Source organism: Eublepharis macularius, chromosome 13 (genome assembly GCF_028583425.1).
Source record: "Eublepharis macularius isolate TG4126 chromosome 13, MPM_Emac_v1.0, whole genome shotgun sequence".
NCBI classification, from domain to species: domain Eukaryota; kingdom Metazoa; phylum Chordata; class Lepidosauria; order Squamata; family Eublepharidae; genus Eublepharis; species Eublepharis macularius.
The window spans coordinates 13895302-13911873 of record NC_072802.1 but is presented as its reverse complement, the minus strand read 5'-3'; the positions used below and the strand labels follow the sequence as shown (position 1 = coordinate 13911873).

General features: G+C 44.0%; 1 protein-coding gene across 1 annotated transcript in view; it reads right to left on the bottom strand.

Annotated features, from left to right (window-relative positions):
- Window positions 1–16572, bottom strand: part of COL4A6 (collagen type IV alpha 6 chain) — a 294347-nt gene that overhangs the window by 23805 nt on the left and 253970 nt on the right. The window contains exons 28-36 of the mRNA XM_054996028.1: window positions 13116–13286; window positions 10384–10527; window positions 10075–10197; window positions 9503–9684; window positions 7901–7964; window positions 3051–3125; window positions 2438–2545; window positions 1156–1263; window positions 349–420 (exon numbers count right to left, since the gene is read on the bottom strand). Coding sequence (XP_054852003.1) covers window positions 349–420; window positions 1156–1263; window positions 2438–2545; window positions 3051–3125; window positions 7901–7964; window positions 9503–9684; window positions 10075–10197; window positions 10384–10527; window positions 13116–13286 — 1047 coding nt within the window. The remainder of the gene's footprint in view (window positions 1–348; window positions 421–1155; window positions 1264–2437; window positions 2546–3050; window positions 3126–7900; window positions 7965–9502; window positions 9685–10074; window positions 10198–10383; window positions 10528–13115; window positions 13287–16572) is intronic.

Here is a 16572-nt window from a genome sequence, read left to right as displayed (position 1 = left end):
AGTCTGAGCCCAACTAGACGATACAGTGGCTGCCATAGCATCTAGTTTGGTCCTGTCAGCCTATCAGCATCTAACATCAAGTCTAGCATGAAAGGGTTAAGCTCAGGACCTGAAAAATCTGCTCCTCCCCCCCCCCCGGCCCATCTTTTTTCTTCTTCCAATTTTTAAGTCCTGGTCTGATGAAAAGTTCTAAAGAACTTGAAAGGTTGCATAATGTTTTGTGTCATTTTGGTTAGCCTCAATAAAAGGTGAATTTTGCTTTTTGTTCTGGATTTTGTGTGGCTGTTCACAACTTTTTTTCATAAAATTTGATTTTCTTAAGAATTTTCCTATCACATCTTGACTTACCTGGTGTTCCAGGCGGCCCTTTTGTGCCTTGTAAGCCATTGAGGCCATCCAAACCCAAAAGGCCAGGGTGTCCTGGGGAAAAGAAACATCACAAGGCTGAACTGACTAAGCGGATCACAATATACCCAGCATCTTTTGTGGCCGCAGCACAATATTGTTGAATGCCTTCTCCTTGAATATTGCCCAGCGCATCCAGCATTGGCATTAAGGACCATGCTGCCCCTTCCTGTCTGCTGGCTTCTCTCTTGTTGTTCAGTTTACTATGGCAAAAACTGGATCAGCTGCCAATTTTCAATGGGCTAAACATCACATATTTAGATTTCATTCCGTATGTTAGATTTTCAGGAGAGATATTGTTAGTTGCTTGAGGCAAATGACATTTCAAAAAGCAGGATATACATACTTAATAAAATGACACCCTCTGCCACAAACCCACGTCCAACTCAGGCTTAGGCGGACCTTCCCCTACCCTGAGGTAAAACTTCTCCTCTTTAAGCCTGTGAAGCTGGATACTGGGCTGGGAAGCCTCTGGTAGCGTGGCTGAGGTTAAGCTTCAACTTTCCTTCCACTCTCTTGTTTACCCTCCAACTCCAACTGACAGCGTCCCCAACATTCCCTCCCCAACTGCCAGTTCAGGCTAGCCACACCGGGGAGGGGGGGAGGAAACATGTCAATCATAGCTCACTGACTGGAAATCTCAGCATCTGAAACTGAGTCCATCACACCCTCATTTATTTACAACAGGTAACATGGTCAAGCACTGATATTTGGGTTTTCTCAACCAAACACACTAAATGGCAGTCATACCTTTCAGCCCTGCTATGCCAGGGAGTCCAGAAAATCCTGGGGGGCCTCGTTGTCCTGGGCTACCTGGAAAACCTGCACTTCCTTGGAAACCACCAATTCCAGAGAAGCCTAGAGGTGAAAAAAATCAAGTAAAAAACCCAATGAGCTTCTGAAGCTGACCCTCTGGTATTAATAAATTTGAAACTCCCAGAGGCTGACACTTATAGTATGCTAAGTAGCATACCACTGAACTCTGTGGGACTTATTTCCCAGTAAACATCTGGTTGTTTACCAGTTTAAATTAAGCGATAGTGAAGAAATTTTGAGCAAAGAACTGACACAAGGCACATGTGATTGGATCTCCAGTTCATTTTTTCGAAAGAAAAAAACAAAAGAGCTGCAGAGAGGTAAATCAGGCAATCAGGGGGAGGGAGTGACTCACTCTCTATTATGTCAGTTTAAACTGCCCCCTGAAAATAGTACTTGCCATTTGAAGGAAAACTTACAAGTGAAAAATGTCATTTTCCTCATTTGATTTGTCACCCTTCCTCAGCTATTTGGAGCTTCAAAGAAAAAAAAGCTGGAGAACCTATGAAGTTTCCCCCCGCATTTTCTCCAGGGGTGGGGGTGGGGAGATGGGGGGCAGGAAGTGGTGGCAGGTAACTCTAGTAATCACCAGAAACTCTATGGTCACCAGAGCTACCTGCTGTCACTTTCATGTCTTCCCAGGAACTGATATTGTCACACCCATGACACCACTTTAAAAAAAATCCTGCTGCTGCTTGGCGTGGCATTGGGCAACAAGAACTTGGGGCAGGGGATCTCCCGCCTTGACTAGAGGCTTGGCAGCCCTAACTCTACTTGTCACTTCAAATTATTATATCAAGCTATCAATCAATTTATGTGATGCTTCAAGTGACCCTTAAAAAGTATCAACTAATACTGAAACTATTATACTATAGTATAATATCAATTTTTTCTAATAATTTGACAGATTTTCTCTTATTTTTCATATATTAATTCTAATCACAAGTTGTTTTTTTTAAAAACCCACAATTTTCAGTCCTGGGCAAATAAGTTCATTTTGCCCTCTCAAGCTTTATATGCTATCTCAAGAACTGCATGGACAATCCTCCCCTCACAAAAGTAACACTGCGAGATGTGTCACCAGTATTCAGACCAAAACAGGACTGGATACACAACAGCTTGTGTTAGAAAGGGAAGGTATATAATAAGCTCACTGAAAATAGCTTTACATGAATTGTTCCTTGTTCCTTGTTACCCTGAAAAACTTCTTAGCTACCTGGTGGTCCTTCTTGGCCAGGGTCACCTGGCACACCTTTTGGTCCAGTCAGCCCGCTGCCTCCTCGGTATCCAGGCTCACCTTTTGGTCCCTCAATTCCTTTTCCACCTCAAAAGAACACAGAAAAAAGCATAGCATATCAGACGTACAAGTCTCAAGACAATTAAAACCTTTTTTTTAATAACAGGTGGCCTTCACAGTGAACATAAACACATAGCTGCCTTATACCACATCAATGAATGTATTCACTCTATAGACAATTATTATTATTATTATTAACAACAACAACAACAACAATAAATGTTAGACAGAGGTGTACAAATACATCTTCTGGACAAATACAACCCTTTGGAGAAGTGTTGTTGTCAACTGGGTTCGTTCACAAGATGGACTTTGCCTAGCAGGAAACTTGGCTAAAAGGTTCAAAGTGGCAACTTGAAAAGCGTGGCTCATGCCAAATATAATTTGTTCTGTAACCCTTGGTGTGTGTGTGTGTCTCAAACAGTATTTTAATTTTTGCAGAAATTACAAGTGTGAAGACAAGATTGCTGTGGACAAAGTTCAGAAGGCGAACCTTCCTGGAAGCTTTCGGAGGCCACCGCGTGTCTCTTACCAGGAATCCCAGAGTCCCCTCGTTCACCTTTAGGTCCTACAGCCCCAGGGAAGCCAAATGTCTCCCCACGGTCACCTGGAAGAGAAAGTTTTTTCCACTTCGTAAATAGCTCTTTGGGCAAAGCAGTGCAAAAGTAATATTCAAAAATTGTCACGCGTAGGCTGTAGCCCTTATGGGACCTTTTTATCATCCCTGTACTCTTCCTCCAGCAGAAAAGTCCTTCCTCCACCCCAGCTGTTAAGACTGATTCTGTACACAACCTTTCTTTCCCCTTAATGGGATTAAAGCAACTTGGGCAAGGGCCTTTTCAATTTGGGAAACAGCACACGCATGCCCGGGGGCCAGGTTCAACCTCACCATTTCCGCATTGCATACCCTTTATGCTTATTCTGGCCCCTTCCCCCTCACCTCCTTCGAAGCTTCTTTGGACCAAAAGCAGATATGGCATTCCAATCATGGAACTCTTAGCACGACATGTAGTTTGGTTATTGTTTTTGGGGACACAGTGGTGCAAAATAAGCACTGCTTTGGAAGTGGAGGCTGGGGGCCATTTGCTTCTCTCTTCCTGTTACAGTTTTGGTCTAGCGGCCAAGCTAAAACTAGCTTGTGACTGGCTCACCATGTGAAGGATTCTGCAGTGGATGCCCACTCCTAAGAACAAGAAGCTGCAGACCCAGGAGGGCCAGTGGTTAATCTCGGGGTCTGTCAGAGAAGGACAGCTAAAGTGTTTTGAGGGCAGGCCACCGAAACTAGGCACCAAGGTGTCAGGCTCTGGATGACAGACTACAGCAGACAGATCCCTGGTTCATTGTAGCAAGACACAGGTTCTTGGTTAAATGACTTTTATTCAGAAATCAGTTCTTTCCATAATCAGATCCAAAGGTCTACTTAGGAGTAAGGTAAGCACCTAAGCAGTTCTAGTAGAAAGTTGACCAGAATGACTACATAGGAAAATTACATCCCTTTTCTACCCCTGTTCCTTCCCCCTCCCAATTCCCAAACAACCTAGTGTTGTTTATTCTGTGTGAGAACAGGATGCATATTTGTGCTATCAGACTACACAGAAAGAAGACATATCACAGGAAAAAGGCTTCAGACTGGTAAACACCCAGCCACCTGGGAACGTGTGAGAACTCACTGGAATGTTAGCAACAAGAATAAATCTAGCAATGCAAAATGGAGTCACCCTTGATAGAATACAGCATACACTTGACAGCAAAATCATTGGCATGAATGAATGGGCACAGTCAGACATGACACAAGGAAGGGAATCCACAACCTGGACCCAGAAACATGCAGGAAAAAAAATATCTACAAACGGAACTCAAGCATGGTATATTGGCTAGAGTGTTGGGAAAGCCAGGTTCAGATCCCCCCTCTGCCCAGAAGGCTGGCTGGGCGTCCTTGGGCCAGTGGCACATTCTCAGCCTGGCTTACCTCACAGGGTTGCTGTGATGATAAACTGGAGAAGGAGAAAACGTTGTAAGCCACAACATATTTGTTGTAAGTGAGCATAAATGAAGTAAAGAAACAATTTATTATTATTTACTTCATTTATACCCTGCCTTTCTCCTGAGTGGGAACCCAAAGCAGCTTATATTGTTCTTCTTTCCTCCGTTTTATCCTCACAAGCTTGTGGGGTAGGGTGTGAGGCACTTTTGTTTACTGCTGCTTCAACCAATAAAATTCTGCTACTTGCAACATACTTGTATAGTTATCCATTTCCATGCAAAAATCGTGTCATCCAGCGTAACAAACCAAACTGTGTTTACGAAGTACTCTCTGAAAGTGCTAAACAGATGCTTAGTACATTTATTAAGCATCTGCATAATATTTTCAAGCGTTCAAACGTATCTTGTTGCAATCCTTGCAACAGAATCACTGTCAGATTACAGGATGGCTGAGAAAGAACGGCTTTCTTATTGCTACCTAATGTGCTACTGGCAAAGAGGAGAATAGAACTGAGCAGGGCTTTCTTTCAGCGGGAACACGGTGGAATGGAGTTCCGGAACCTCTTGAAAATGGTCACATGGCTGGTGGCCCCGCCCCCGGATCTCCAGACAGAGGGGAGTTGAGATTGCAGTCTAGATTAGGCAATCTCAATTCCCATCTGTCTGGAGATCAGGGGGTGGGGCCACCAGCCATGTGACCATTTTTGCCAAGGGCAACCCACTGAGTTCCACCACCTCTTTTCCCAGAAAAAAAGCCCTGGGACATCCCCATTTCATCATTCAAGGCCAAACGATGCAATACGATGCAATATGTTTTTTAAACAAGCCAGGTCCCGGGAACAGCACTCAGTAACTGTGGGGATGTCATTTTAAAAGCCTGAGGAAGCCCAGTGTTGCTTGGGGCCATGGCATGCAGGGAGGTGGGGCCTTTCCCCCTGCTATATTAGTGAGCCAAAATGGCCCTGCTAGGTAGTTATTTATATAACTTTGGAGCTGCATGAAGACCAACACCTGACTTAACTCCGTCTCTCTCTCTTGCTGTCAAGTTGCAGCTGACTTACAGCGATCTTGTAGGGTTTTCAAGGCAAGAGAGGAACAGAAGTGGTCTGCCATTGCCTACCTCTATGTACCGACCCTGGATTCCTTGGTGGTCTCCCATCCCAGTACTAACCAGGCCTGGCCCTGATTAGCTTCTGAGATCTGACAAGACAAGGCTAGTCGCTTAGCCACTGCATCGCACCAGCTTGTTAAAGGACGTACGATCGGTCTGCCATTGACCCAGTCCTCTCCTATGTAAGCCAACAGCTGCAGCGGAAGCTCACACCTGGCAGAGAAATGACGGCCATCCCAGTCTCTTCCATTATGCGGCACTCACAAATTCCCTTGAGCTCTCCTGGCTAAGATCAATCAAATCATCTGTTCTCCACAGAGCTGCCTGATCCTTTTTAAAACCAGTTAGGCCACTGGCTCTCATTCTCAGAACCTGCAAATGCAGATTCTGTATCTTCATTAGATATGAAGAACCACGTTATTTTGTCTGCCCTGAACTCTCTTGCCAAGTGTCAATTTCACTGGATGAGCCCCAGCTCTAATAATAGTGGAAGGAGAGAGAAAGAAACTTCTCCTGATCTGCTCTTTCTATACTGGTGAAAAAACCATAACTCCTGCTCTACACACAGTCATCTTTTTTTCCAACTAAAAAAACCCCACCTGCTTTAAACTTTCCTCACTCCAAACAATCATTTCTGTTGTCCTTTCTTCTCCACTTTTTCGAGAGCCAAGGTGTATTTTTGAGATGTAATACCCAGGTCATATAGCACTCTAAATGTGGCTGCACAACACATTTATCTAACGGCATTATTATATTTGCTGTTTTATCCGTAACCATTCCTAACTCAGCATTTATCTTTTTCCGCTAGAACGGTATGCTTGTTGATTTTTCTTTGTGCTCTATTTACCAGAATCTCAGCATCTCTTTCCTAGATATTCAGACCTCATTAGCATATATCTGAAGATAATTCCAGCCCCATCCACGCCTGCATCCCTCTGCACTTTACATCTAATTTCATCTGCTGTTTCGCTGATCCTTCCGGAGCTCTGTACAAACTGGCACGGTGCCTCCTTGAATAAATTTAGTGTTGTCCACAACTGCCTCTCTGCTCATGATGACTCATTGATCCTTAGGCACCTAGACCCAGGTGCCTAAATATTTTTGAGGATGTGGGAGGGAGGGACTACAAAACTTGGGGACATCAGATATTTTACTGCTTGTTACTGTGTGAACTACTGACATTCAGGGGATAAGGAGATGATTTATTCGAAAAGATTTAACATTTTAAGCAAATAGTATGGCAAATTTCCATCTTTCAAAGAAAACAACATCCCTTACTTGGAATGCCAGGGAAGAGCAGTTTCCACACAGAGACAGGCTCGTGTGGTTTCCTTGTTGCAGCTGAAGCTGCTCATACAGTGCAATGGCAACGGGGCGTCCACATGTTTGGTTTCCCTCTCTTAGTCCTCTGGCAGCAGTAAATTTCTGCCTCCACAAGCTTTTTCTTTCTTTTTTTCTAAAAATTGGCAAATGAATATTATTGTATCAATATAACATGATATCATTTTCTGTAAATGCTCAGCTTTCATATTAAAAAAGCAAGTCTCTAATTTCTTTTGTTGCAGAGAATGAAGAGAAAGGAAGGGGCTAAAGACAGCTTTACAAAACGAACGTTGAGAATTCACAGAAAATGATAATAAGATTGTTATAACATTATATAGATATAATGATACTCATTTGCTGATTTAAAAAATATCTACCTAGTGACGGGGGTGGGGAGGGAAGAATGGCCAGTGAAGGGACGGGGGCAGGAAAATGGCTGCTCAGCTCTGCTGCAATCTTTCCCAAAACTTTGGAGCAATGTGGTTTGGGAAAGATCAGACAAAAGCTGGGGAATGCACCATGATCCTGTGGGGATGCAGAGGGAAAAATATCTACTTCCCAAAAGGACTGAACCAAGAACAAATAATCCATGTGGAAACAGCCATGGTTACCCCGAAAAAGAGGTTGTTTAGATACTTCCCAGTAGTTCTCTTCCACTGCAATTCACTCTCATGAAAGGATACTTTATTTATTTACTTTACTTTAGATTTTTATTCCGCCTTACCCACAAAGCAGGCCCAGGGCGGATTACATCAGGTAAAAACATTCATATAATTTACATCAGAACAATTTAAAATGACAGTAGCAAAACAGTACAGTATAAAATATGAATATAAAACAGTTGACAGCAGTCAATTCACTAATCAGATTAGCTAATTGGAGGTAGTCAATCCACCAATCGGGAAGAACTAGATGGTGGATGATTCTTATATAAATATAAATTGTAAATCACACCAACAACTTACCTTTTGGACCACGCAATCCCACAGATCCTGAGATACCAGGAGGACCTGGTGAGCCCTCAGCGCCCTGGGGAAGGAGTGAAAAATAAGGTATCCGAAGGCAAAACAGCAAACAGAATCTAAGGGTCAAACTAGGCATGGTGGCGTCCCTGAATCTGCCATGGGGACTTGCTGCCATCTTGGACTGTTCAGTGGAAACTCCTTTTAATAGCGCTGCAGGGGCCCAATTCAGCTTGGGACCATTGTGAGGTGAGTCCAAAACGGGCAGGAATCCCTGGGGGGACAGCGTCACTTCTAGTTTGACTCTCAACCTCTGCAAGGAGATTTTCACATTACGAAAAGTTCTACTAAATGCTACTAATGCAGCAGTTTAGAAAAAAATTCTTTACTCTCCGTATGGGCCATTTTGGGCCCATAATGGCCAGGATCGGGCCAGAAATGGCCAGGATCAGGCCTGAAACAGCCAGGATTGGGCCTCTGCTGAGCTGGGGAACCCACCTGGTAGTGGCCCGATCCTGAGCATTTGGGGCCTGATCCTGGCCCTTTTGGCCATTCTGGGCCCAATTTGGGCCCTGAATGGCCAGGATTGGGCCTGAAACAGCCAGGACTGGGCTGCTGCTGGGCGGGGGAGTGTTCACCTGTATGGCAGCAGCCTGTTCCAGGCAAATTCGGGCCCAATTTGAGCCATTTTGGCCCCATTTTGGCCCAATACGGCCCGGATCTGTCTGCTGCCGGGTGGGGGAGTGCACCCTTACACCACAGCAGCTAATTCAGGGCTGATTCAGGCCCAATCTGGGCCAAATATGTCTTGATCCAGGCCAAATCGGGCCCCCAGTGGAGCATGGGAGTGTTCCCGGGGCGGCCACAGCCTGCGGGAACTTCCTGGAAGTGATGTCATCGCGCAGTCCTGGGAGCGTGCGCGTGCTGTGCGCAGGCACATGTACTGACGATACTGGCTTCTCACCCGCATACTGTGCTTGGGAATTTGATTTTTCTTAGGTTCCTTATTTTCTTAGGTTCCTTATTTTGCACTACTGTGTCCCCATGAGAACAAGAGCTCTTTCCTTCCACATCCTGCCCCGCTATACAACATGTATAGCCCTCATAATGTAGCGCTTCTTGAGGAGGGGTTTTCATTGTATTATTTATTTATTTAAAATATTTCTATGCCGCCTTCCCAGCCAAATAAGGTCCCCAAGGCTGCGAACATCAAACATCAAAACACTTCAGCATTAAAAATATTTTAAATAAAGTATATTTACAATAATTCAACAAAAAGACACATAATACCAAAACCCAGGGAAATGGCCAGTATTTGTGGTAAGCCAAACAGAACAAAACAAGTCTTCACTTCAATGTTACCACGGCATAGATCCAGATGGCAAGACCAGCCATGTCAGGGTAGGGAAGCGGCCATCTTCTTTGGCCCAGCCTGAAATCAATGTAGTATTTTCCTAATTAGATTGTAATTTTTTTGCCATTGGAGTTATTTATTTTCTAGCATGTTTTTAAGTAAGTGGTTTTTTTGTGTTTCCAGTTTTCTCCTTTCTTAGTGGGATGGGAACAACCAAAGGCATCCATTTAAAAAGAGAAAGGCATACTTACACTTTCTCCTGGCAGTCCTGGAAACCCCACAATGCCAGCTGTTCCTTTCTGTCCCACAAAGCCAGGGTAACCAAGTGCTCCTGGGAGGCCTGGGTCTCCTCTCAGCCCTTTCTCTCTGCTTGGTAACCCAGCAATTCCCAGGAGGCCTGGCTGTCCACGAGGCCCAGGGAGTCCTTTGTCCCCTATATTTACATAGAAAAGCACAGGTTGATATCTTAGGCTACAGTCTGATATTCCTCCCTCTAAAAAGGATGGTGGCAGATTCATCTTAAGTAAGAATCCCCGTTCCTGAATTAGACTGAAGGAAGTGCTGCAGCTCTTTGTGGGGTTCATTCCACGCCTGGCAGGATTAGAAGGCTGCAGTGTTCATTCATAGGCCGGGGTGCGGCAGGGGAAATGCACGAGACGGCCCACTTTGCTGAAATTCAGCAAGTCAGGGTCTGGACGGAAGACATCCTGGGAATCTCTGTTCTCCATGAGATCCATCGTTAAGTGAAATATAAATAAAAAGAATAATGTGCAGTCAATTAACAAAGCAGGTAGGATTTTATTATTTTAGAACCAATGGATACCTCGAGGCCCTGGAAATCCACCAAGTCCTATAGATCCAGGCTCTCCTCTGTCTCCTTTAACCGTAACGAACATTTCTGGAGCTCTGCTGGGGCGACCAGGGGGACCACGATCACCTCTTTCTCCTGAACAAGTTACAGGACAGATGTCATACAATGCCCCTTGCACAGGTCAGAAACCTCTCTCATTCCTGCCTCAATGCCGCACTGATCTGGGAACAAAACTATAGCCCAGTCCATAAGCAAACATGACCCTAAGTAAGGGGTGTTTACCTCTTGGCATGCTGGCTATCGAATTTTGACGGGGCTTACCTTTCTGGCCCTGGGCTCCAGAAAAGCCAGGTATTCCATCTCTTCCTGGTATACCGAGCACTCCTTTCACCCCATTCACTCCAGGGACTCCAGGTGGGCCTGGCATGCCAGGGAAGCCAAGCAAGCCAGCTGAACCCTTTTCACCTGGTTGCAAAGAACAAAGGAAGGAATGTGTATGATGTCAAAACAAGAAAGACATCTTGTCCAACAGAGTAGTTTCTGGAAGCAATCCTTAAAATGGAAGACTGGTCCCAAGGTCTTCAAATCACATTCTACCACATAGCAGACCCATGCCACAGTGTGGCTCTCTGGCTGGAGCTCTTCCTCTGGGTCTAGAGAAGATGCTGATGCTATATTGACACTGTAGGCTAAGCGCATTTTCTTCAAGTATAACCCTTTTTTACCTTAAGTGTGGCAACCTGTGTCCAGCACATTAACAGTGAAATCCTAAGAAGAGTACTCCACTGTTTAGGATTTCACTGTAAATCTGGGAATTCTGCTAATACCAGTCTGCTCTGTATTATTTTTAAAATTTTATTTAGATTATTTACAGTCCACCGTTCTCACTGAGACTCAAGGTGGATCGCACAGTATAATCTAGTATGATCGACAGCTTGGATATTCAGTAAACAATATAATAGGGTATAGATTGCAGAAATGTGAAAACAATAATTGAAACAAAAATTATAAGCAAGTTGACATCAAATAATAAATGGCAGTAACAGCCTTTATTGAAGCATTTAATTTTCTTGGTGGTTTTCTTGCTGGGAGTTAAGAAACAAAATGTCAAATGTACTGGTCGTTTAGAACTCGGATGCTGTCAATGCCACCATTTTTGATTTGCAGTTTCCCTTGGTAACAAATAAATGTGCCTCAGTGTTCACTTTCAGTTTTGACCTTGTATACTAGTTTGGTGGGGTTGGAAGGGGCTAAATGATGGTCGGAGGTGGGGCCTGGTTTCCCTTGTTAAAAATCCTGTCTCTCATTCTTGTTTGAGTGGGTTTGAAATTTTGGGACACGGAGTGGAATCACAGGAAACTACCGTTTACCATCTCCATTCTATTTCTAGTAATCTATAAAATGAGCATGTCTGAAGGTAGTACATGTTCTTTCTCTCTATTTTATTCTTTGTTTTGTAGAAGTAAAAAATGCAGTATAAGTGCAAAGCTCTTTTAGGTAACTTCTGCAGGTAATTAGGGCTTGGGCCAGAAGCACGAGCTTTGGTCTCTTTGCCTTTGATTTTGGTGTGTTTATTTATTAGATTTATAACCCGCTCTCCCTAGAAGTGGGTTCAGAGTGGGTTAACATCAAGTAATAAAACCACATTAAAACTTAAAATGCAGTAAAGAAGGAAACAACTCTATACAGCACCCCATATTGCCAAACCCAACCCAATACATCCCATGGGGGGAGGGGGGAGATGGTATACTACAACACAGGCGAGTTGGCGGACAACGGGGGTGGGGGGGTTACAATCAATGCATGTGAGCTGTGGTGGCAGAACCCAGCATCAGCTTAGGATAACTTCTTGGCTTACCCTCTGATTCAAAGGTGCTTGTTGGGCTGTACGCCTTTATTTAAATCGTATTTTGTTTCGTGTTCTTTACTTTGTAATTTGTTTTACGTGGGAGAAAAGCAGAGTAAAATATTGATTTAAATATATACAATTTAGACTTTACAGAAGTAGCATTTGTGAACTCTCACCAGCTCCTTGGATACCATAACTGGATCCAATGGCTGCCTTTTGCGAAGAACTCCTTCCGTCAACAGAAGGAATGCTTCCTGCAATGGAAGGTTCCTGACTTTGAGGAAAAGAATCACTGGGTCGAGCCTACTGACAACAAATCATCAAAGGTTTATCATTCACTGTGTTTCCCTCCCTTTGCTGGATTTCTTACCTCCTCCTTTCAAGCCTTCCGACTAAGTGGAAGTACTTGGAAAGTTCACTGAGTTCAAAAGGAGAGTTAAGCACGTGGTCCGGATACTCCCCTTTGAAATTAACAGGACAAAGAAGTGCTTCAAATTGAGCTGCTGTGCCTTTCACGGGTACATTTGCCAACTGAGAACTAACTTTGGAATCACTTTTCAAATTTGGTTTCACATTCGAAGGAATTTTAACGTGCATTACATCATCAATCCCTCTTTGCCACCACAGCTAAACAAAAGGTCCGTCTGCTCCAGGATTCCCAGTCCGGGAGAGACGGTTGCCTTTAGGCCCTGCTTGTGGGATTCCTGGAGGGGTCTGATTAGATACTGAATCAGATGGACTTCTGATCTGATCCGGCAAGACTTATCTTGACTTTTACTCAGCATTTTATTAATTCCAACTTAAAGTGTACCGAAACAAGCAATTGTCATTAACATACATACTTCCGACCAGGGCTTTTTTTCTGGGAAAAGAGGTGGTGGAACTCAGTGGTGGAATGCAAGACTGCACAATGACGTCACTTTGGGTCAGCTGGAACAAGGGGGGAGTTTTTTAAAGTTTAAATCGCCCTCGGCAAAAATGGTCACGTCCTGTGGCCCCGCCCCCTGATGTCCAGACAGAGGGGAGTTTAGATTGCCCTCCACGCCGTACCAGTGCGGAGGGCAATCTCAACTCCCCTCTGTCTGGAGATCAGGGGGCAGGGCCACCAGCCATGTGACCATTTTTAAGAGGTGCCGGAACTCTGTTCCACCACGTTCCCGCTGAAAAAAAGCCCTGCTTCCGACCACCATTAAATACTTTTTACCTTTGGATCCGGGGAATCCTGGATTTCCATCGGAGCCAAAAAGGCCAAGAGGGCCGGGAAATCCTCTTTCACCAGGTCGTCCTGGAAGACCCTCAAGACCTGGGAAGCCCTTCATGCCAGCGGGGCCAGGTGGGCCTGGATCACCAGGTCGGCCTTTTCCTCCAGGAGATCCTGAATCAAGATGAGCAAATCCTTTCAGCATCACCATCTCTGTTTCCCCCCACTCTGTCTGAGCCTTTTTCCAAGCTGTCTATGAGACACAAACCTCACAATCATGCAGGCTTCTAAGTAGCGCGAGTTTAGATATGCAAAAAAAAGAAGAAAAAGCATTAGTTGTCTAACCATTAAAAGGCCTTAGAAGGTTACTGCCTACACCACTACACAACTGCCAAAAGTGAAACCCCTTATGCTTAGGATAATTTAGGATTCCCCTTCATCAGCCACTGTTAGAGCCAAGCGACACGTGACGAATGACACTTGCCTGGCAAGTGAACAGACTCACGTGTATTCCTCCCTGTTCACTTGCCATCCACTTTCGCTCCACTTGATCAAGTGGAGCGCAAGTGAATGGCAAGTGAACAGAGAGGAATACACGTGAGTCTGTTCACTTGCCAGGCAAGTGTCATTCGTCACTTGTCGCTTGGCTCTCAGAGAGATGTGTATGGGTCACAGCAGAAATTGGAAGAGGAAGGAGAAGCAATGACCAATTCCACTTGCAATTCCCACCAAAAGTGGCAACTAGAGAAAAGAGAGCAAGGATGAACAGAGGTAAGGGCCGATTCTAGACGACTAACCTGAAGGCGCTGCATGCCGCCATGTTCCGGATCGCGATGGGGAAAACGCGAAATATCGCGTTTTCTCATGCGAGTTTGGCGCGACGTCGTGCCAAACTCGCGCAAGAAAATGCGATATTTCGTGTTTTCCCCGTCGCGATCTGGAACATGGCGGCATGCAGCGCCTTCAGGTTAGTCGTCTGGAATCGGCCAAGGTGAAACAAGGCATATTTTATCTTTCACTCATTCTGCTCTCCAGGCATTATTGAGAGAAAAAACACAGACCCATTGTAACTTAGGAACAAAAGTTCAGGAAGCCAGGGCACTTGCCACTGATTAACACTGACAGAGCCAGCTGTGCAGAATTTACCTCTCAATTCTTTATTAAGGCTGTTTCCAGCTGAATATTTGGAACATCTGTTTAGTCTGCTGTGCTTAAATTTCAAACCATCAGAAAACAGAATGCTCAGATACATTTTGAATTTTCAAAAAACCAAGTAGCTTCTGAGAAACTGCTCCAGAAGCAGAAAAATCAGGCTGTCAAGCCTGCCGGATCCTGATTTCAGCATCTGAAGTCACAACATAATACTTTTTAGAAACAAAGCAGAATATCTTTAAAAAATATATATGGATGGAAATTGTGGCCTGGAAGGGCGAGAATCCTGGATTGTTAAAACCCCTTCTGGGTTGGATTTGGTCTACCGTTTCAGCGTGTTCAGGACAGTGGTTCTCAGCGGGACTCAAATAAGGGGTATCACCTACAGTTCTTGTAGCATTAAAAGCCAGGTGGTTGATGTTAGTCCAGGAGCTTTTACGCTACAATGCATTTTCTCACCTTGACAGCCTATTGTGAAGAACCCAAAACCAAAAGTGTGTGACATCAGAAATGGAGAGGTTGGTGGTAAATGGAAGAGAAACATGGTGAGGAAAAACAGACAAAAAATATGAACACGAAAGAAAGGCACACGGTTGCAAAATGAATGACTCGGAAAATAAAAAGCCCTTAACCTCATAACCTTTGAGAACAGCCCATATGCAGTGAGATGTATGGGGGGCAGACAGGCCGCTTGGTGGGAACCGTAGCGCTGGGACAAGACTTCCCTACTCAATAACTTCCACCTCTCAATATTCTTTTCAGGCAGCAATGTGATAACCTTTATTATTAATAAGCTTATTACATTGCTGTCTGAAAAGAATGCCTGACATATGCCAGGGATATTTCCTGTGATGTACTGTAATTCTTCATTTCTGTAACTGCCGGTAAGAAGTATACCAGAAACGGGATGTGAATGCTTGCACACCTGTTGCAGTTACGCAGCAGAAGCTACTTGAAGTAATATCCTCTCTGGATCTCATGGACATTATTCCTTATGGATTTTGTATATGTGGCATATTTTTGTACTTTGAATATTTTTAACTCTGTAATGAAGCACCGTCACTTTATATGCATAGGTACTGGTCACTTATTTTCTCTTACTGACATATATATTTATTACATCTCTACTGTTTATGGGCACTCAGCACTTTATTGTAGTCTGTTTGACTACTTTAGGTTTGCTGAGAATTGGTGACCTCAGTTGCTATTGTTTACTGAGTTTATGTTACAAACTTGCTTTGTGATTGTGTATTTGAAACTAATTAATAAGACGGGAGAAATTTACAAACAGGATGACTTTCATTGAAATTTATTGTGTAGTGAATCATTCTTTGTAGTTAGTTAGTCACGGTGCTGTTTGCTCCCCCCCCCCTACTATAGCATGCAAATAGGCCAGCACATGTGGGCAAGGGCATTTGAACAATTTATTACAATACAATTTAAGGGATTGGGATGTTAATGTATTTCCAGAGGCTCTCTGATGTTAGCATACTTGTACATCTTTGGTGCTCAGAAAAGGAATTGCATAAGTGGACTACAACAGTATGAGGGGGGTAATTTTACCTGCCCTTCTATCACTCCCTATGTTGTCTCCCCTGTGTAGAACTTCAGCAGGGGACTTATATTTGTGTGTTACTCTTTAACGTACCACACACGTGAATGGCACAAAATAATAATAGGCTACCAGATCTAATGCACCCCCTATGAGTAGGGAAAGATGAAAAACACTTCATCCAGAGAGGGAAAAGGCCTGTCAACTTTCCCACTTCAGGTGGCAGAGCTGCGCTTAACTTTTGTACATCTCCCTTCCCCTCGTCTTTTTTTGGATGAATGTTCTGTCTCTTGAGATAGGAGATCGGAGTTCATTACCTCATGAATAAATTACCTTGTGCTAGGACAAGCCAGGGAGCCCTACCTATTTATTCACATGTTCCTCCATTCACATGTAAAAGTGGGTGGGGGAGTGTGTTTTGCTTTTAATGAAAAAGAGAGCTAAAGCTTGGCCCAGCCATTATGTGATGCATTTTTCTCCCAGCCTGCCTCCCTTAACCAAAAAGAGCAGTACTGGGAAGAAAGGACATAGCATAGGAAGGGGAGGAGGCAGGGTTCAGCTTCCCTCACCCATTTACTCCAGTTTTTTAACTTAAAAAATAACTACCTCCTTACTCCACTTTATATTTATTCATGTACTGGTGAGTAACTACAAGGATCTCCTAGTTACGTATCACTAGAGGCCTTAGGTGGAAGGACCTTCTTTACAGTTCTTGATTCCAGTATCAAGATTTTCCATCAAGTGACCAGCCAGGAT